This window comes from Silene latifolia, chromosome Y (assembly GCF_048544455.1).
Source record: "Silene latifolia isolate original U9 population chromosome Y, ASM4854445v1, whole genome shotgun sequence".
NCBI lineage: Eukaryota > Viridiplantae > Streptophyta > Magnoliopsida > Caryophyllales > Caryophyllaceae > Silene > Silene latifolia.
Window position 1 is genome coordinate 265,471,267 of NC_133538.1, and position 23,115 is coordinate 265,494,381.

General features: G+C 38.5%; 1 protein-coding gene across 1 annotated transcript; it reads right to left on the reverse strand.

Moving 5' to 3' along the window:
* Positions 1 to 11,231: 11,231 nt before the first annotated feature.
* On the reverse strand, positions 11,232 to 12,587 carry LOC141630598 (uncharacterized). The gene has a single exon (XM_074443384.1). The coding sequence runs from the start codon at positions 12,585 to 12,587 to the stop codon at positions 11,232 to 11,234; it is 1,356 nt and encodes a 451-aa protein (XP_074299485.1).
* Between the last annotated feature and the right edge of the window lie 10,528 nt (positions 12,588 to 23,115).

Here is a 23,115-nt window from a genome sequence, read left to right on the forward strand (position 1 = left end):
CGTCGGTCTTTCTTGGCGACGCCGTCCTCCCGCGGGTCCGGGAAGGACTTAGGTCTACCACTAGTACTTTGGGCTCCTCCGGCGTCTTGACGGGGCCAGCTTCTTCCAGTGCTCCATTCAGGTCTCTAAGAGTCACATTCTGGGCCCTGGTCTCCTGGACGGGTTCCGCCGCTCTTGTCGGTGTGACAGTGTGAGCCGACGTACTACCAATTAGGTCCAGGAGTAGCTTTAGTTTCGCTGCATCGACCACATGTCCCATGATGGTGACCTGGTTGGCGGGCAGCGGCGTATCTGGTATTATTGGCATCCCGTACTCCGGTTGAATTACCCGGCCGGTGGAGGGCTGCGCAACTCCAGAACTGTGGACGGTATTATCTTGGCAGAACTCGGTTTCGTCAGTTACGAATACCTCTTGTTGTTTTGACATCTTCTTAGCTTTTTGGGTGGGTTTTTGTTTTGGTTTTTTTTGTTTAGGAATGAATGTGACTAGCTTCTAGTATCTTTTCCCACAGACGGCGCCAATTGTTTCGGGTGTAATTCCAGAGCAGTTATACGTTACCACCCGTGCTTGTAGAATGACGTCTTTAGTTGAATCCTCCTTGCGGTCTCCTGAAACGATGAACAAACTGAGGGCTCGGCTTTGGACCGAGCGAACTCACTCCGACGCTCAAGTCAGTAAACTTAGAGAGATAAGTTGTTGTTACTTGGCGAAGTATATATTGTAGAGAGATTAGGAGGATATTACCAGATGAATAGTGATTCTTAGATTAAATTGTGGATCTCCTCCTCAATGAGAGTTGAGGAGTATTTATAGACTTTCACCTTTTGTCACGTAGTGGCCAAGTGGCCAAGTGGCTAGCAGGTGGAAAGACTGATCTACCCCTCGGCCGAGGGACCCATGGCAGGCCGGCGGGCCCTGTTGACTCACCGCCGAGGGGTCTTGGATATGAGTTCGCGGATGTGTGCCTCGGTTGCGTCGGTTAGGCTGTCTAAGCCGTTGACTTGCTGTGGATATCTTTGACCTTGCTCAATATGCTGACTGGTCAGCGGGTGCAGAATATGCCCCATCAACTTGTATAAAGAAGATATGTATGAGATGTCATACATAAAAGATGTCATATGAAGGATGTGTATGTATAAGTGTTATACGTACAAATCATGAACGAAAAGCTAAGTACATTACAGCATCCAATGTTGTAAAAGAGATAATTGATATCCGGATTTTAATGGAACTAGAGTAGTCCTGTTAGCCGAATATCGTTCCCGGAGAGACTGTGAAAACAGTGGGAGTGTTTGACTTGCTTTAGAACCAGAGTCTAAAAACTTGTTTAGACGTGTACTTAGAAATGCTCTATGTGATGAAAAGATTGCATAGAACAAAGGAAAATAGCAATGGAAATTAGAGTGATGCAACTGTTGCTTATCCTCTAACCAAAGTCGTAGGCATAAGGTAGACATGATGGTTATGTCATCTCAATGTGAATTGAGGAGTATACCTTAATTGCTAAAGATCATTATGTAAATATTGGATAGAGTATTGATGTTTACATAAGTTATGATCGCATTCATTGTTATAGTTTCTTTAAGAACTCAATTATTCAGTGTGACTTAAACATTGAATACCTTGTTTATCTGAATAAGTTGTGGAGGCAATGTTGAACACTATTCAAGTGAATAAGATGAACATTGTATTTTCTCCCTAGTCACTTAATGAGGTGACGTCTCGGAGTGACTAGATTGTAATTCGATTGATGGTTGTTCAACACCATAAGGTCATATGTGATGACTGGTCGATTACATAGGCAGAATGTGTGACACTTTGCCAGACAGTGACCATTTAGAGAGTCCCCAAGTTCTATTATAGACGCCTGGTCGTGGCGGGGATCTCTAAGATGTTCTAATGAGTCGATTATTTTGACTGGAGACTATTATCTGAGCAAGTGCAGTTTCCGAGTGACTTTGGTTTTTGTCCTAGGTCGTGTCGTGAAAGGAGGCCAAAAGGGCATTTACTAGGTCATGGTGAGCTGTATTGTGCAATAGGATAGATAGGGCATACAGGAATTGTCCACCCATGTTGGGTAACTATATCTCAAGGCCACTCGAAGAGTTAATGACTACAAATGCGTGGCCACGCTCGGAAGTAATCTGTGAGAGATTTTTCCGGTTAGGTAGCCACACTCCCGATCGAGAAAACCACTCGCGATATGTTCGTGTGCAAGTGCGACCTGAAAGACACCTTGCATTGAGTGGGAGATTAAAACGGACAAGAGAATTGGTAGCGCACACCTTGTGTTGGACAAGTGGCAGATTGTTGGAGTTAGTGTCCTCCACAATAGTGCGTTTACATAATAAATCTCATTAAAGGAATATCATCAGATATATTATTATTTGATCCTCGTCAGTTGATTAATGCAAATCGATAACGGTTGGCTGACTAGAGTTTGACGTTATTGTCGTGATACGGCGGTGATCAACTGACCCCTTTCAGTCACACCTAAAGGAACGAACCCCAATTGAAAACTAATTAATTGTATGAGATACAATTTATTTAGTCCCTTGATTTATAGACTAAAAGGTTAGTCGATTATTTTTAGAGAGATTTTGAGTTGCAACTCGAGGAACGGCAGTTATTATTTAATTATGCGATAATTGAATAATAAATTTTGGGAGACGGGTTTTATTTAATTAATTGTTAATTTACTAAAATTGTACTATTGATTAATGTGATTAATATTAGCACGTAAATAAATATGTGTAGTAGTACACGTATATTTACGGAGTGATTTGGACGAATTAATTATGGAAGTATTTAAACATGAAACGATGTTTAAAATAAAATTACACGTATTTGTGCGACAAATATGAGAACCAACATGGACCCGTAAATGGGCAAGTGGACCGTGTAAAATAGAATAGTGGATGATTACACACATAATCATTTCACCTTATCTTATATACTACCATAAGTTATCTTATATAGATTTTGCATGTGATGTAAGATTAAATAAGATAAGACAATTTGTCCACTACTACACTCAAAATCCACCCGCCACTTTTCCCTTCTTTTACTCCATCATTTTGTTCATTTTTGTACACTACACTTGAACACTTTGCATGTGAAATCTTTCTCTTCTCTCTAAAATTAATATACATCATTTTACTAAGAAGTTAGTATCAAAATTTTATTACTAAGATGTTAGTAATATTTACATATTATCAAGGGTAGTCTTACTTATATCTAGTTAATATTAGTAAGGTTATTGGGTAAGTTCTTGGGTGGATTAAGGAAGGAGACCTTTTACTTTGGAGGTTAGACCTTCCATATTCATATAGCTCAAGAACAAACTAGTAAGGTGAACTAGTTTGTGCCCATTTTACCATAAAATCAATGTAAGGAAATTGTTTTTCCTTAATCTTTATGTTAATATGCTTTTATATTTGCATGCATGTTACATAGATCACCTAAATGATAAATTATGGGATAATTTAATTTTTATTAGAGAGTCTAATATGGATCTATGATCTTTCACTATCAGCGTCCAAACAACAGTGTGACGCAAAACTCGGCAGCCAAGCCGACTACCTCGACTACCACGGTCCAGGGTGCAGGTCTGAAAAGCCGTGAGAAGCTCTTTATGATGGGCAAGCAAGAAGCAGAGAATGACGCTCACGTTGTTACCGGTACCTTTTTGGTTCATAATACGCCATCTTTTGTCCTGTTTGATTCGGGGGCAACCCACTCTTTTGTGTCTAGGAGTCATGCCTTAGATATGGGTTTGGGAGAATATAAACTCGTGAAAGATAATGTGTTTATACCTTCGGGAGAGTCAGTGTCCTGTTCTAAGTTGTATAGGGATGTGTCCATGTTGGTGGGGGAAGTAGACTTACTGGTCAACTTGTTAGAGTTTCCTATGGATGGGTTTGAGGTTATCGTCGGGATGGACTGGTTGGGCAAGTATGATGCTAAGATAGATTGCCGACAAAAGAGGGTGTCTTTAAAGGGGCCTAAAGATATCATATAAGGGGTTCGTGGTGAGACCTAAGCTTAAGTTTATCGCGGTAATGACTCTAAAGTAATGTTTGAGGAAGAAGTGTCCTTTGATCCTTTGTCATGTGAAGGATATGCGTGTGGAGGAATCGTTGGTGTGTGACACACCTGTGGTTGGGGAGTTTAGTTACGTTTTTCCAGATGAGATACCGGGGTTACCTCCTAAGAGAGATATCAACTTTAGTGTTGAGCTCAAACTGGGGACGGGACCTATATCTAAAGCACCGTACCTGATGGGGGCCTAAAGAGTTGGAAGAGTTGAAGAAGCAACTGAATGACTTATTAGACAAAGGGTACATTCGGCCTAGTGTGTCACCTTGGGGAGCACCAGTGTTGTTTGTGAAAAATAAAGACGGGAGTATGAGGCTATGCATCGACTATAGGTAGTTGAATCATGTCACGGTAAAGAACAAGTATCCTTTGCCAAGGATTGATGAACTTTTTGACCAGTTGAGTGGCGCAGGGGTGTTTTCTAAGATCGATTTGAGATCAGGTTATCACCAGTTGAGGATAGCAGATGAGGATACTCCTAAAACAGCTTTTTGGTCACGATATGGTCACTATGAGTACGTAGTGATGCCTTTTGGGTTGACTAATGCACCAGCATTTTTCATGTATCTTATGAACCGGAGTTTAAGACCGTTCTTGGATAGGTTTGTGGTCGTCTTTATTGATGACATCTTGGTCTACTCTAAGACTAAGGAGGAGCACGAGGAGCATCTGAGGTTAGTACTACAGACTTTAGTGAGATAATCAGTTGTATGCCAAGTTATCCAAGTGCGAGTTTTGGTTGGAAAAAGTGGCTTTTCCGGGTCATGTGTTATCAAAGGAGGGTGTGTCGGTGGACCCTAGTAAGATTGAGATAGTGACCAAATGGGAATCACCGAAGAATGTTGTTGAGATTCAGAGTTTCTTGGGTTTAGCTGGCTAGTACAGGAGGTTCGTGAAGGACTTTTCTAAGGTCGCAAGACCTATGACAGCTTTGGTGCGGAAAGAGACCATATTTCGTTGGGATGAGAGTTGTGAAACAGCGTTCCAAACCTTAAAGGAGCGTTTGACCACATCTCCTATTCTATATCTACCAGAGAGAAGTGAAAACTTTGAAGTATATAGCGATGCTTCAAAGAATGGTTTGGGTTGTGTGTTGATGTAGAATGGGAAAGTTATCGCTTATGCATCGAGGCAGCTGAAACGGTATGAGGAGAACTATCCTACTCACGATTTGGAGCTGGGTGCAGTTGTCTTTGCTCTAAAGATTTTAAGGCACTATCTTTATGGGGCGACCTTTAAGGTGTTTTCAGATCATAAGAGCTTAAAGTATATCTACACACAAAAAGAGCTGAACATGCGACAGAGGCGATGGATGGAGTTGATTAAGGAGTATGACATGGATATCATCTATCACGAGGGTAAGGCTAATGTGGTAGCAGATGCTTTGAGTAGGAAGAGTGTACATTCGTTGTGTATAGCTATGTCTTTAATGAAACTGAGAGATGAGATATCTAAGATGGGGATCCATATGATTCGAAAGGGGGATGCCATCAGGGACTTGACTATCGAACCTGATTTGTATGATGACATAAAGAGGAAACAGGAACTCGATCCCAAGATTTAAGAGTGGAAGTCAAGGGTAGAGAGTGGCACAGTTTCAAGGTTTTCTATCCACACAGATGAGAGTGTTCATTTTGATGGGAAATGGTGCGTACCTAGTGACGCGGACTTAAAAAAGTTGATCATGACGGAGGCTCATTGCACTCCTTATTCAGTGCATCCAGTTGGTGACAAGCTTTACAAGGACTTAAAAAAGACGTTTTGGTGGCCTAGCATGAAGAAAGATGTGGCCGAGTTCGTGGCTAAGTGTCTAACTTGTCAAAGAGTAAAGGGTGAACAACGCAGACCACAAGGTAAGATTCAGTCACTTGAGGTACCAAAGTGGAAATGGGAGTCGATCTCTATGGACTTCATCATGAGTTTACCAAGGACTCGGCAAGGTAACAATATGATTTGGGTGATCGTCGATCGTTTAACAAAATCAGCTCACTTCATTCCGATGAAGGATACTTGGACTAAGATAGAGTTAGCCTTGGGCTATCGGAAGCATGTGGTTCGGTTATATGGGGTGCCAAAGGACATAGTGTCAGATCGAAATGTGAGGTTTATATCACGGTTTTGGCAGGAGTTGTAGAATTTGATGGGGACTACCTTGAAGATGAGTAAAGCTTTTCATCCTGCGATAGATGGTCAGATTGAGAGGACTATCAAGACTTTGGAGGATATGTTGAGGGCTTATGCCATGGAGTTTGGTGGAAGTTGGGATGACATATTGGACTTGATAGAGTTTTCATATAACAATTAACAACAGCTATCACACCAGCATTGGGGTGGCACCGTTTGAGACTTTGTATGGCAGGAAGTGTAGGAGTCCGGTATGTTGGGATGATAGTGCTGAAGCTGTGGTTTTAGGACCACAGATAGGACCACAGATGGTACATGATATGATTGAGCAAGTTTACTTGATTCGCCAAAAGATAAAGGCAGCTCAAGATCGCCAAAAGAGTTACGCAGATTTGCACCGCAGGGACATTGAGTTCGCAGCTGGTGACAAGGTCCTTTTGAAAGTGTCATATATGCGAGGGGTGATGAGGTTTGGCAAGAAAGGGAAGTTGAGTCAGAAGTTTATCGGTCCTTATGAGATCTTAGACCACGTAGGTGAAGTAGCCTATTGGCTAGCTTTACCACCATCACTTGATCGGGTCTACAACGTGTTTCATGTTTTACAACTCCGAAAGTATGTGAGTGATCCATCACATATACTTGAGGTTGAGAACATAGAGTTAGATGAGTCTCTAACTTATGCGGAGGTTCCCAAAGAAATCTTAGACCGGAAGGTGCGCAAGACAAGGAACGGTGAGACCGTCTTATTAAAAGTACTTTGGTCCAATCACAATATGGAAGAAGCCACATGGGAACCAGAAGAGGCCACGAGAGAGCGTTTTCCTCACCTTTTCGATCAGGTATGTTTGGTTATGGGGACGTAACCGTTGTCTTTTAAGGGGGTAGGAGATGGTCGCATGCATGTTTTGGGGTTAGTTGCGGTCAACATAGTTGTATTTTTGTCATCTTTTGAGGTTGGGATGAGTGTTTTGTCATGTATAGTTGGAGTTATTGGTACCTTTGAGTAGTTGTAGTTGTTGTCCTTGAGCAGGTAGTGTTGTGTTGGGTGTTTTGTTTTGGGTATGGATGAACTTCAGGGACGAAGTTCATTTTAAGGAGGGAACACTGTAATACCACGTTTTCTGAGTCCTGTTACTCGACCGAATAAGGCTAACTCGGCCAAGTAATGTGTCATGTGTTTTCTGGTCAGGCTACTATCCAGGAACACTCGGTCGAGTAGTGTAATACTCGGCCGAGTAAAAGGTACTCGGCCGAGTACTCTTGGTAGTCGACCGAGTATCCACTCTGACGGGAATTATATCCGCGGTTTGGTTAAGGATGATTAAAGTTACAAATCGTATTTTAACAGTTTTACTTTTCATTTTTACCAAAACCTAATTGCTTCCTACATTCTCTAATCATCCTTAATCACTCCCAAGGCTTTGATCGTTCATGAGTCTTTGTCATCTCTCTCTCTCTCTTTCTCCCGTCAGTTGCGTCGGTAAGTCACTAGTTCCATTTCTTTTTGTTTAGAGTTGTCTATTAGGGTTTTACCCTAATGTTGGAATTGGGGAAAGGGGTGATTGCATGTTGTGATTGGATTGTTGTGGTCATTGTTAGGTGAAGGATTTGTAGAAGAGCGTTTCTAGCCTCTGTTGTATACTCATATTCGGATCAGTGCTAAGGTAGGGTTTCCCTACTCAGTTGTCTGTTTAATTGATTTAAAATGATTATGATTGTATTGACATGATTAGTATCGTTGTTGGCTTGTCTTTCTTAATTGTTGGAGTTGTGGTGGATTGACTATGTTGATGAGGTGCGTCCTCGGCTGAGTGGAGTCATTTTCGAGAATGGCTTCACGCCCTTGATTCGCCTCTTATGGTTTTCGTCACAAAGGGGATGTGCATATTAATGGACATGGGTTGTTGCTCGTTGCGATTAACAGGGCTTAGGTGGGCAAGGTTACGGTCCCCCACTGGTGGTGTAGATTATCTGTTGCGGCAGATAATCTGGCAGGACTACACACTTGAGTGTGTAGTTAGAGATGAGGCATGATTAACATTAGAGGATGGTTGTATAGCTGTTGTCATGATTGTTCTTGTATATTGCTTATCTTGATTATGTAGTGAACTGACCCCGTTGTTGTTTTGTAAAACTGTGGTGATCCATTCGGGGATGGTGAGCAGATTGTGACAGGTGATGGTTATCTTTAGCTGCGGGAACGAGAATGGGATGTCATCACTTTGAGTCTAGAGCTTCCGTTGTTACGAGTTTAGAAGTTTGGATTTATTGTTTTGAGTTTTATACTCTTTCATTTTGGTATTTCTTTGAGACGTTGTAATCTCTAAATGTTATACTTTAATAAATGTTTCTGAATGGTTACTTTTGATATACTAACCTCGGGCAACCGAGATGGTAACAGCTTCACATGCTAGGGTAGTCCTTGGTAAGGCACCTTGGTATGTGGGGATATTACAGTTTCTATATGGGCAATGAAAGATTTGAGGATGGGGAAGGCATTACTCTTTTTTTCAAGGAGGTGTGTCCAGGTTGCTCTAGGGAAATCATCTACTATGGTGAGAAAGAGTCGTTGGTTGGAATGAGTGCGAGTGTGGTAAGGTCCCCACAAGTCAACATGCAATATTTCAAAAATTTATTTGGAATTAGAAAAACTAGTTGGAAAAGATAATCTGCTAAACTTTGCTTTTGGACAAACTTGACAAACTAATAAATCTTGATGTTTACAACCACTCATTACTGGCAAAAGTCTAAGATTAGATAAAGAAATGTGCCCTAATTTACAGTGCCATGTATCTAGAGAGGTCACAACACTTGAAGCAGCAGCACATGCATTTAAAGGTAGGCTGTTTTGATTGACTTGGGTTGTTGTGTTGAATGGCTTGAGGTCTGCATAGTAGAGTCCATGTCTTTGTCGACCAAGAACCAATGATTTGTTCATGGATGGGACCTGCAAAATTCAGTGGTTAGGTGTGAAATCAATGGTTGAGGATAGGCTTTTGGTTAATTGACTGGCTGACATTAGGTTGAAGTGAAATTCTGGGACATGTAAAACATTATGCAAAGTGACATATGGTGTGAGTTTGACAAATCCCACATTTAGAACAGTTGCTTGTTTTCAGTTGGAATAGCTATGATACATGGTTTGTTTAAATGATAATAACTGTCAAATAAATGCAAGTGAGGTGTGATGTGGCTTGAAGCACCACTATCAATGTTCCAATCACTATTGGCAGAATTTGAAAGATGAACAGAATTACTACCTGTCATCATAGCATGATTGTAATTGTTAAAATTGCTTAGATTCTGTATAATTTGCTTATATTCTTCAGCACTTGAGGCACCAACCAAAGCCATATTATCACTTGTATTTCCTGAACTGCTACTGCCAGTATCCCACTGATTTTGACTCATCATAGCATTCTGATTTGGTCCTCCCTCTATAACTATTTTTCTTTTCTTCCTCAGTTCAGGATATAGAACATAACATCTTTTGTTGCTATGCCCATCCATGTTACAGTGACTGCAGTGATAGTTGTTCTTCCTAATGAGAAAGCTTCCATTGTTGTTGTTATTGTTGTTGTTGGGCCTGAAGTTGTTGTTGCCTCTGTTGTTCTGATTTCCAAAATCATTTCCTTGACCCCTGAAATTATTTGAAAGATAATATTGCTTATGTCCTCCATTATATCTCTACTGACCATTCCACCCTCTTGCTGCCATAGCAGAAGCATCTAAGTTCAGAGGACTTGGTGCTACTATTTCTCTCTGTTTTTCCTACTGGATGAGAATAAAGTAGACCACTTGAGACTTGGTAGAGGAGTCATCATCAGTATATTTCCCCTTGTGGTGCCATAGCCATCATTATGTCCCAAGAGGAACTTTATCACCCTCTGATTCTCTTCATGCTTCACTAATTGGTCATGAGCCTTACACTTGCAAACTGGCAAGGTAAATATACTTCTGAGTTCATCCCATAGCTTCTTGAGTTTGGTAAAATTGAGTGAGATTGAGTCTCCTCCTTAACCCAATTGATTGAGTTGGTCCTACACTTGATAATGTTTGGCACTATTGTACTGCTCAAACCTCTCTACCAGATCTGACCACATATCTTTGGCAGTAGGATAGAAAAGAATACTTTCTATGATTTTCTATTCTACACCATTTAAAATCCAAGACCTGACCATGTCATTGCACCTATCCCATAGTCTATTCTAAGTTCTCCTGTTTTTGGTTTTGATATATCCCCAGTTATGAAACCTACTTTATTCTTAGCAGACAGGGACAATGAGCATGGATTGTTTCTAGGCACCAAAACTATTTCCATTAAATTTATCAAAAACAAGATGCAGTATGGGTAGAGCAGCAGGGTGTGTGTAAATAGGGTCATTCTGATCAATGGTTTCTGTATCACCAGGCATGTTGCAGTAATGAAATTAAACAAAGGTGATAACTTTAACTTGGGAGAAGGGAAATAGAAAGCAAATCTAAACAAAGATGCAGAAAACTATTTTAACTTGGGAGTAATTAAAAAGGACCACAAACAAAGAAAGCACCTGATGGAGACGTATGTAGAGGTAGGTTTTACCTGTCTCTGATACCATGTTGCATTTTATGCATGAGAAACATTGTAAAGGTTTAAACTTTGAGTAAATGAATGATAGAGTAATTGTTTGGAATATGTTGATATTATTGACTACAATATTGATTGTTGTCACAAAGCTGCTGTACAATCACCTAGAGAAGAATGGGCTTTGAAGTTAGGTCTACTGGTTTACGTTGGACCATGTGCAAAAGATTTCCTTTTGTCCAGTGTGTCATTGTGAGTTGTCATGATAGGGTCCAACAACCAACGACTCATCCTCCATCATCCACCTCCCAATCACTAGGTATAATCCCCATTTAAACCCTATTATTTTTTTTATTTTTTTTTTGGGGGGGAAAGGTAAGCTTCTAATTAATAATAGAATGTCCCAAATACAACAATAGCATCATTTAAAAGTTTAAGCCTATCTTAGGCCTTCTGAAGGTGCTCTATCCAGTCTAATACATTTGCATTTCGAGTTTTAATATCACAATGTCTAAGTCTAAGCTTAACTTCATGCTTCACTCTGTCAACAAGAACTTTTGGTCTCCAAATAAATCCATCCACCCTGCTGGTATTCCTCATTTGCCAAATCTGGTACATCAAACAAGCTAATATCACAGCAGTCACCATCTTCTTGCAAGCAGAAGGCTGCCGCCAATTAATCATCCACTGGATACACTTCGTGTCAGGTAGTTTTATGTTACACCAGCCACTGATACACTGAATACACTGTTTACTATAGTAGCAGTCAAAAAAGAGATGATTGTGATTCTCTTCCTGAGTGCCACACAGAAAACATCTGTTGCTAGTAATAATTTTCATCCTAACCAACCTGTCCTGAGTGAGTAGCCTCTGATGAGCCACTAGCCAACACAAGAAGGAATGTTTAGGAATAATCCATCTGTTAAGAACCCACGGGTACCAAGGAACTTTCTCTCCATCAGGTTTCAACCATTGGTATCCAATACTAACAGTATAGTGTGCTAAGCCATTCCCATCAGTATAAAGCTCTTTAAACATTTCTTTGACCTGGCAGATTTTCCTCCAGGCCCAACTACTGCCCACTCCAGGTTTATAAGTCAGCCAATCAGCCTCTTTAATATACACAGCGTGCACCCATCTGACCCATAGATGGTCTTTCTTCTGAGTTATCCACCATGCATATTTGCCAATACTGGCAACATTCCAGAGGTGCAGATCTTTGAGCCCCATGCCACCTTGTTTCTTTGGTTTGCAAATCTGTTCCCAGGAGACTAGAGCAGGACTTTCACTTTGATCAGTTCCATGCCACAAGTAAGCTCTGCACACTGCCTCAATCCTGCCAATGACAGCTTTAGGTAGTATAAAAATTCTACTCCAATAGCTATGCAAGGTAGTAAGGACTGCCTTAATTAAAACAATCCTCCCTGCATAAGAAAGCTTTCGAGACCCCAGGCTCCTAATTCTATCCACCACCCTCTCAACAAGACAAGTACAATCAAGAATTGAAGGTCTCTTTGGGGAGACATTGACTCCCAGATATTTAAAAGGGACTGTCCCTCTTTTGATCCCTGATTTCTGCTCAACCTCTCTTACCAGTACTTCATCAATCCCATTGCAGTAGAAGTTGGACTTACCCTTGTTCATACTTAGTCCTGATGCTTTAGAAAAATAATCAAAAGCTTTTAGCATCAGAGTGATTGATGCTTTATCTCCTTTACAGAACAAAATCAAGTCATCAGCAAAGCACAAGTGTGAGATTTTCACCCTATTACAAAGAGGATGAAACTTAAATCTCTCCATTTATTGAACCACCCCCAAAATTCTGCTCAAATATTCTAGACAAATAGTAAACAAAAGAGGAGAAGGGGGGTCTCCTTGTCTGAGCCCTCTTTGTCCCTTAAAGAATCCAAAAATATGGCCATTAAGAGCCAAAGAATAGGAGGGAGTAGTCATACACTGAACCACAATTTGAATAAATTTAGGAGGGAAACCCATAGCCTCCATCATGTCAGTCATAAAACTCCATTCAACTGAATCATAAGCTTTTTGTAGGTCAAGTTTCATCATGATTCTAGGTGAACAGCTCTTCCTCTTGTATAACTTGATCAAATCCTGACAAATCAGGATATTACCAACAATGTCTCTTCCTTTTATGAAAGCACTCTGAGATGAACTAATCACATCAGGAAGAACCTGGCCAAGCCTTGCACATAAAACCTTTGAGAGACATTTATAAATTGTATTACAACAGGCAATTGGCCTGAATTGCAATACACTGTCAGGGAGCTCAGTTTTGGGGATAAGAATGAGGATGGTATTGTTGCATTGTTTTAACAACTGTCCAGACTGGAAAACCCCCTTTACTGCAGCAATCACATCAGGCCCAACAATGTCCCAGTTATCTTTAAAGAACTGACTAGTATAGCCATCAGGTCCTGGTGCTTTGGTACCTGGAATGGCATACATAGCCTGTTTTATCTCATCACCAGTTACAGGAGCTAATAAAATGTCACAATGAACCTGAGTTAGACATTGACCAGATGCCACAACCTTCTTGTTAATATTAGTAACCTCTTTAGACGTACCCAACAACACTTTATAATATTGCTCAAAAGCTGCCTGGATAGCATCAGGATCTGCACACAAATTTTGATCCATATCCCTGATTTGAAACACCCTATTCTTAGCCCTTCTTCTTTTAATCCGGGCATGGAAATATGAAGTGTTATCATCACCAGATTGCATCCACTCACATTTAGCTTTCTGTCTCAGGTATTGATCCCTGGCAATTTTGAGATCGGCAAGATCTTTGGCATAATCCTTTTCAGATGTACACAGTTCTTTATTGAGGGGGTCTTGTATCAACTGGGTTTGAAATTGATGCAAGGCAATCTCAGTAATATGAGTAAGATTCTCAATGTCCCCAAAATGCTCCTTGTTCAATTTTCTCAAACCATTTTTCAATTCCTTCAATTTCTGGACAATTCTAAACATTGGGGTTCCATTACTCTCCTTACTCCAGCCATTCCTAACAATGCTGTCATAGTCTGGGGCTAATGACCACATATTGAAATATTTAAAAGGAGAGCCTCTTCTATGCACTTCCCCCTCTAGATGCACAAGACCAGGGCAGTGGTCAAATAAGCCTTCAGGCAAATAATGTACATAATTATCAGGGAAAATATCCAACCAATCCACATTAACCAGGACCCTATCCAGCCTGCTATACACTTTGGTGCCATGTTCATGTTTTTACTTTACTTATCCATTTAATTCAATCGTAATTCTATTAGCTTCTATAATTGCATCAATTTTCTTCATGTTGGTGATTTAAGTGTAATTACCGGTTCCTTTAGCATAACTCAAGTTTGGTTCATGGACGGGTAACTTCGATATAATATAATGTAAGTTCAGGAAGTACGGAGTGTGCGTTTGCATATTATTTACGGATTTATGGTATAGTTTTTCGTTTCGAAACACTATGAATCTATGATGGGATTATATTTTGATGCCGTCGTTTCAGTACCAAAAATAAATACCTAAGTACTACTAACAGAAGTCAGCGGTAAGTAGGGTCGATCTCCACAGGGAGGCGGTCACTATCTACTTGTCAATTTAGTCCGTCTGAGGTCACAAGATGGGGGTTTTGAATTGTTTGACTAAACTAATGAGATTAAGGAAAGAGAAAAAGGAATAAGAGAAATCAACAAGAGAGAGAAGACTAGGATGTCGGGTCATCAATGAACGTCAGTTGATTGCAGTTAAAGTCACAGATTAGTCGATGTGTCGGTCTAAGGGGCAACGAATACTATTAGCTTAGCTTCCGCCCTCACTAAAACATTCTATTGTTCACTGCAGGTCTCACCCCTTCCAACCTTCCGGTCTAGGTCAAGGCTTACCAAAATTAAAAAGGCTAAAGGCATCGATTCAATTAGCTAGATACAGTTTAAGGCAGTATTAACAACACAGACAAAAACAACATCGACAATCTGCAAACTAATTAGCAATTAACATCGGTCCATCGAATCCCCTAATCCTAGCAGGGAGAAATTAGATAGACATGATAAAGGAAAGAACAAGGGAAAGAGAAATAGTAAACATTAAATAAAGAGAAAAGGGAAAAGAGAGAAAATTACAGAGATCGGAAAATAAAGGGAAGATTAGTATCCAGTAGCAAAGAAGAAAAGTAGTATAAAGAGTAGTGTATATGATATAGAGATCGTAAGAGAGAAGGAGAGCCTACAAATGACGTCCCTCATTCATATTTATAAGAAATAGGATTTTTATTTGACCTAATAACGAAAATAGACTAAAAAGCCCGAGCCCATTAGAGAAACCACTCGATCGAGTGATTCAAAACCACTCGATCAAGCAAATCCGAGCTCAAACCACTCGATCGACTAGAAAGTATACTCGATCGAGTAGACCCTAATAAGAAACTATTCGATCGCGCTAAGAAAGCACTCGATCGAGGTCTTCAACCATCCATAAGTACTCGATCGACTAGAAATGCACTCGATCGAGTGAAATATGACTCCAGAAGCTACTTATTCCGTTAGTTTCAGCTTTGACTTGATTATTTAGCTCCCGAAATGGCTTCACACATCCCAAGACAGCTACATTTCCGCTCCAAATTCACTCTTTCCTCCAAATGCATACTAAACGGACGGTAAAAGGCCTGATTTCACTACTTTCTGGTCCATTCCTGCAAATAAGGCAAAGAAAACCAAAGTAGCATTTCGGGGCATTTTGTAGCATAAAACTACGATAATAGCATAGAAATACGTGAATAAAAAGGCCTAAAAGGACTGTATAAAATGCACGTATCATATTTGATAGAAATTTGTGAATAGTTGCAACTCTTTAGAAACAAGGTTCTCTGTTTCTTTTCACTTCTATATAAATTGGAGTGAGATAAAAGATTGAATACACAATAAAATCACATCTTCTTCATCTTGAACAAAATAACAAAGGATATTCACTCTTGTACCCCTGAACTTTTTCGTTTTCTAAGGTGTACCCCTCGTTTTTCACAAAAAAACTTTGACCGGCAATAATTCTCTGTTACGAGTTCGGAAAGCGGTTTTTTCAAACCAATTATCTCGTCAAGGCCCTGAATTTTGAAAAAAAATTCACCGTTTTTTGAACTCGTAGCCGGTAGTTATGGTTGTTCAAAACTTTTTTAACGAATAAACTTTGACCGACCATAATTCTCGACTATGAGTTGAGACGTCGGTGAATTCTTTTTCAAACTGAAGACCTCTTAAAGACGGCCAGTTTGAAAAAAATGTTTATCGTATTCTGAACTTGTAGCCAAGAGTTATTGACAGACCGTCTTATCTCAGTAGAAAATTCGGGAGAACCCAGACACTAAAATAAGGGTCAAATTGTTCTATTAGAAAAGCCAAGTCAATTCGATGCGCTTTTATTATTGTCAATTCCATTCATGTATACTCAATTTCTAACACTACATAATTAAGCTAGTACTCAATAATTGAATAATGTTGTTTGACCAAGCTTTAAAAGTGCTTTTCTAACTTAAAAAGCAATAGCTAGGCCAAACACTCTAAATTAGGGATATGAAAAATTACTTTTAAAAAGTTCAAAACTAATTATTAACCCCAAAAAGTAGAAGTAGCTATTTTTTACTTCTCATTCTACTTTTCACAAAAAGTGCTAAACATCCAATTATTTTGTGCATTTTTTTGCCTCCAACGAACCATTATCCCATATGTTGTATTATGGTGTGCTTTATTTTCTCTCTTCTCTCAATTCTTTGCTTCTCTCACATAGTACCCTTCAAAGTAACATGTAATTAATCGTCTACTCTAACTATTTTTTTACTGCTACAATCTTACTTCTATGATCTTATACTTCCTCCGTCCTAATGATTTATTTACCGTTAATGAAAATATGTGACAAAGAATATAAAAGGTAAACAAGTGAATGAGACGGGGGAATAACTATCAATAAACGTGATTAATAAATAAAGTGAAAAAAGGCTGGATGGAAGTAGTCAGGCCAAACACATAAAATTTATAAGGAGTTTTTATAAAAGTATGGCCAAACAACCAATTTTTTTCCAAAAAGTAACTTATAAATAAACTCCTTTTAGAAACCAAAAGTTATTTTACACAAGCAGGCCAAACAACACCTTAATCTAACCTATACAATTTTGTTAATTCGAATTTGCATCAAATTAATAATTTTTGCTTTTGTAAAGGAGTTTTTATAAAAGCCTTCAATTAGCCAATATCGTATATTACTCGGTTTTTACGGATTTGCGTGATTTCAACATTTTATAATCACAAAAATTACATAAATTCATATTTATGCATAAGTTAATTACCCTAACCTCTTAGGACTCAAAATTTAGTCTTCAGTAATTATTTGACCATAATTAACTCATATTTCTAAAATTGTTCATTAATGGACCAAAAATTACATTAAAAATGCTATAAACTTCAAATAAATCACAAAAAATTCAAATAAATTCAAAATTTGAAATTTAAACTCATGAACATTCTGGAAAAAAAATACCATGACACTCATAATGTTCAAAAAACTTAGGTTAAAAATTTCGAAATTTTTCCGGAAAAACAATGTTGCGGTTTATCGGTTTTTTAACAAAATAATCATAAAAACATGAGAAAAATTATATTCATCAACTTTTCAATTTTAGATCTGAAAAAGACAATAAAATGCAACATGTGACGTTTTTTCTTAGTCATAGATTATGTTTTATTAATTTTTCACTAATAATGTCACTATTTATGCTATTTTTCATCAAAAATCCATAAATCATGCACAAAGACTTCAATATAGCCTATTATTTTACACACATCTTGTAAAATTTCATGTTACAACATACTAAATTTCTATGACCAGATTCGAAATTTATCTCATATTAACCTATTTTTCATTTAAATCCGATTTTTATCATGAAAAATCCATTTTTCGAGCATAAAAACTCATAAAATTATGAAAATTTCCAGATCATCTAAAAATAATATATGTGAAAACGTATCCAAAAACCACTGGAAAATTCGAGGTTTAGCTAATTTTCGTCCAAAAATGACATTTTTATCATAAAAATCACATTTTAATGCCAATATTATATAAAATGAACAATAAAATCCATAAATTAACCAAAATATCCTAAATACATTTTAGGATCAGAAACTTTAACATGCAAAAATTAATTTTGTGATATATCATAATAACACAAATTATACAAGTTTTATATGTTAATCTTTATAACTCGGAAAAACTTTTAACCGATTTGCATGCAAACAACCAAGGCTCTTGATACCGATTGAAGGAAAAGTAGATCTATATACTAACATATTCATATATGTTTTAATTTAATTTGTCATAAAATTAATAAGTGATCTTATGCATGCAAACTAATAAACAATATAAAGAAGAAACCATCATCTTACATTGTGATTTTCGGATTTATGGGCACAAGTGAGTTCACCTACTCACTTGTTCTTGAGCTTCCAAATATTGGATGAACAAGGTTCAAATTAGAACCTCTCCCAAAAGCATATACCCAAGGAAACTCATAATAACCAATATTATTTAGATCTAGTAATAATATTAGTTTTACTATAAAATTGACACAAAATAAATTGTATTTTTACTCTTGAAAAACTCGGTCAAGAGGGAGTATTTGTGAGATTTTATTTCTCTAGAAAAATCACATATTGTAGAGATTATACATTTTCTTACACTAGAAAATTATATGGTGAAAAGAATGAATAAAAATTATGTAAGAGAAAAGCACTTCTCTCTTTTCTTGTGGGATGGCCGAAAAAATGCATTGGGTAGTATGCCCAATGCATTTCATTTTTGCTCTTTACAAGAGGCTAGGCATGCAACTCTAGGGTTATCATTGTGTTTTGAATAAAATAAATTTAAACAATACAAACCCTTAATGCCCTTCTAATTTTCGGTTACCATATAAAATGGTAGTCCATATTAACTTTGTCATTTGTCAATTTTGTTATGTGTTACATGTTACATGACATGTAACAATGCAATGTATTTTTATCATATTAAAAATCAACATACTCATAAAATATGTCATTTACAAAATCGACTAGTAATTCAGAATTACTTGTGCCAAAAGTGTTCCCGAATTATAAACTACAACATTCTGTATTTATTATAATTTATTCATTCCGTTTCAATTGTTTCTGTAAGCAATAATTTCATCTAAGTAATAAAATAATTCGATTACTTAGACCGTGTCTCATTTAATCATATTTACAATAAGATACGTAAATTATACTCACAAAATCATCCGTCAATTTTAAGCAATTTAATTAACTCGTATTGGTATACGATTAATTAAATAATAAATTAAGAGTATTTCCCTATAGGTATGACCTAAGGGGATCAACTGATCACCACCGTCGCACGACAGTAATGTCAAACTCTAGTCAGCCAATCATTACCGATATGTGTGGACCAGTTGACTGTAAAATATTACATCCCACATGTATTCTTAAAATGAGATTTAATAATGATATTTAAATCATGTGATCGCACTATTGTTGAGGACACATTTCCCAATAATCTCCCACTTGTCCTCGACAAGTGTGCGTCACCAATTCTCTTGTCCTATTACTATCTCCCACTCAATGCAAGGTGTCTTTGGGTCGTACTTGCAAGTGATTGTATTGAGAGTGGTTTTCTCGATTTGGCTAATGTGGAGTTAAATGGGTAAAAATGAAAGAAAGGGAAATTGTAAGCACCTCCCTGCATGTGACACCAACCACTAACCCGAATGTATGCAGGCAAAAATCAATTAAATTTCATATACGTGCAAATTGATGAACATGCTATGCAAGGAGTAACTACTCACAATCCTACATGAAACTGGTCATGGATGTCATCGGTTATATGGCTCTAAATCTCAGAAATTATAGAGTAGGTTGCCAATTTATCAGGTCAAGTCTAAACAGTCAGCTATATTTGAACAAAAACTCGTAGATTATGCGTAAGACTCAGCTAATAACCGTCAATTCGATGCAAGGCTCAAGTAAAAATGACAAGTTAATGTGCAATTTCATCACGTAAATCTACCATTCCGACTCAACCTATATGCTAAAATAAATGTGAAATTTTTTGAAATTTTTTGAAATTTTTCTATTTTTATGAGATTTTTGTAATTTATGAAAATAAACAACAATGCAAGCGGAAAAATTAAACGTGACAACAGAAATGTAATAAAAGCTGAATGCAGACACAAATATGGATGCATAACCTCCCCAAACCAAACCGTACTATGCCCTCATTGTACCCAAAAATAGGGAAAGGAAATGCAAACTAAAAAGGAGAGTGAAGATGCGGAAAACTTACAAGATAACGCAAAGAAGGGACCTCCCCAAACCAGCCAGCAACGTGGTAGGTCACAAACAGCTGCAGGACATCGTCACAGGAAGCAAATTAAGGCAAACCAACTCGATCGAGAGAGAAGATTGCTCGATCGAGTGCAATGGGCTGTAGAAGTGTTCGATCGAGAGAGTAAGGCACTCGATCGAGAAGACACATTATTAAACACACACCAAAAACCGAAATGTTAGAAAAACAACTAAAAAGCATAAATTCTGGGTTGTCTCCCGGATAGCGCTAGTTTCAGACAGGTCCCAGCTCGACCTTCTTTTCTTCGGGCCGCTCTAATTTAGCCTAGTCAAAACCGCTCAAAGCGCGCAGAAACCGATCAAATAGCTGCGCATGTGCTACACAAAACTGTAAGTAGCACCACAGTAGAATAACAACATAGGAAAATAAAATGTATAACTGTTTGAGCCTAACAAATTTCCTATGACAGCTCCTAGATTTGTCCACAAAATAAAGAAGCTCGAGAGCAATTATCAATAAATTAGAGTATCGTTTCAGATTAACAAAATTAAGATGACAAGAACGGTGAAAAACTGTTAAATTAACTGACCAACTGGGAGAGGGTATATCATTAAAAGAAAAAACACGAGTCATACGAGGTAGCGTACTATTAATATTAACAACAATAAAATTATCGCTAACTACCTCAAGTGGGTTGCTCTCAATGATGGAATCATTGACAAAGGAAGATATTACCTCATCTGTGCTAGGAGCAATTACCGACTCAACCGTCTTCTCGTCACCCTCCTCTGTGGAGGCCGTCCCGTAAATCGCAGCCTCAGGCGCATCTAGCTCGGCTTTGAAAAGGGGAGATTCACCGTAACCATTATCATCATCAAAATCGTCATCTAGAATGAACTCAAGTGACGTTGCATTGCTCTCTCTGGCCAAATCAATCGATCGAGTAGAATTATTACTCGATCGAAAGCTTTCCTCTTGATAATCACTCAATCGAGTACATGAAAAAGCTCGATCGAGTACTTCCTCTAAGCAGCTGTTCGATCGAGTGGTGTATTGTACTCGATCGAACGTTTCTTCAGGTATTTCAATCGATCGACCAAAATAATCCATTCGATCGAGTGATTCTTGCTGATCAGTGCAGAATTCTTCGCGTGAGGCATCATTATCTGATAGATCTTCATATTCCGAGTCGTCCCAATCATCAGCAACACTAGGCAAGGCGGGTCCTTCGTGGGAAAGACCACTCTCTGCGTAGGTAACGCAGACTTCCTCTGGTTGCCCAATATTCGACTCAGCAGCTAATTGAGCTATTTCAGACTCGAGCTCATCAATTTGCGTAAAAAATTGTCTATCGTGTTCTTGCTTTTTAAGTGCAAGTGCCTCCACCAAAGACTTCAGTTCAGCAAACTCTTCTTTCCGCTTATCAGGAGGAGGAGCTTGTTGTTGCGGTGGCCAGATAAATGGAGGCTGTTGGTAGCCTCGTTGATAGGGTAGAAGTGGCAGCGCAATTACAACAGATTGATTAGCTTGTCTATGCTGCTTGAATACATAAACCTCGTCATTTTCAGCTAAGCAAAAAGCTGCATTGTGCTCAGTAGCACCACATCTCCCGCAGTAAATCACCCGCTGCGCCATATAATGGAACATAGGTGACGGGTCAAAGGTACTCAAGCCTTCCCTTTGACGATCTTTTACCTAGAACTGTCTAGGTAAGACCTGTAGGGCCTATCAAAAGAGCAGTAAAGAAAAAGATTAGAACGGCCTCAAGGGATAAATCCCTTGAGGCTAAAGCAGACAAAAATAAACAAGCAAATAAGTAGTTGCCTCCCCGGCAATGGCGCCAAAATTTGATACCGTCGTTTCACTACTAAAAATAAATACCTATGTACTACTAACAGAAGTCAGCGGTAAGTAGGGTTGATCTCCATAGGGAGGCGATCACTATCTACTTGTCAATTTAGTCCGTCTGAGGTCACAAGATGGGGGTTTTGAATTGTTTGACTAAACTAATGAGTTTAAGGCAAGAGAAAAAGGAATAAGAGAAATCAACAAGAGAGAGAAGACTGGGATGTCGGGTCATCAATAAACGTCAGTTGATTGCAGTTAAAGTCACAGATTAGTCGATGTGTCGGTCTAAGGGGCAACGAACATCTCCTTCCGGTCTCAATTCGCCCTAAAATACTATTAGCTTAGCTTCCGCCCTCACTAAAACATTCTATTGTTCACTGCAGGTCTCACTCCTTCCAACCTTCCGGTCTAGGTCAAGGCTTACCAAAATTAAAAAGGCTAAAGGCATCTATTCAATTAGCTAGATACAGTTTAAGGCAGTGATTAACAACATAGACAAAAACAACAATGACAATCTGCAAACTAATTAGCAATTAACATCGGTCCATCGAATCCCCTAATCCTAGTAGGGAGAAATTAGCTAGACATGATAAAGGAAAGAACAAGGGAAAGAGAAATAGTAAACATTAAATAAAGAGAAAAGGGAAAAGAGAGAAAATTACAGAGATCGGAAAATAAAGGGAAGATCGGTATCCGAGCAAAGAAGAAAAGTAGTATAAAGAGTAGTGTATATGATAAAGAGATCATAAGAGAGAAGGAGAGCCTACAAATGATGTCCCTCATTCCTATTTATAAGAAATAGGGTTTTTACTTGACCTAATAACGAAAATAGACTAAAAAGCCCGAGCCCATTAGAGAAACCACTCGATCGAGTGATTCCAAACCACTCGATCGAGCAAATCCGAGCTCAAACCACTCGATCGACTAGAAACTATATTCGATTGAGTAGACCCTAATAAGAAACTATTCGATCGCGCTAAGAAAGCACTCGATCGAGGTCTTCAACCATCCATAAGTACTCGATCGACTATAAATGCACTCGATCGAGTGAAATATGACTCAAGCAGCTACTTATTCCGTTAGTTTCAGCTTTAACTTGATTATTTAG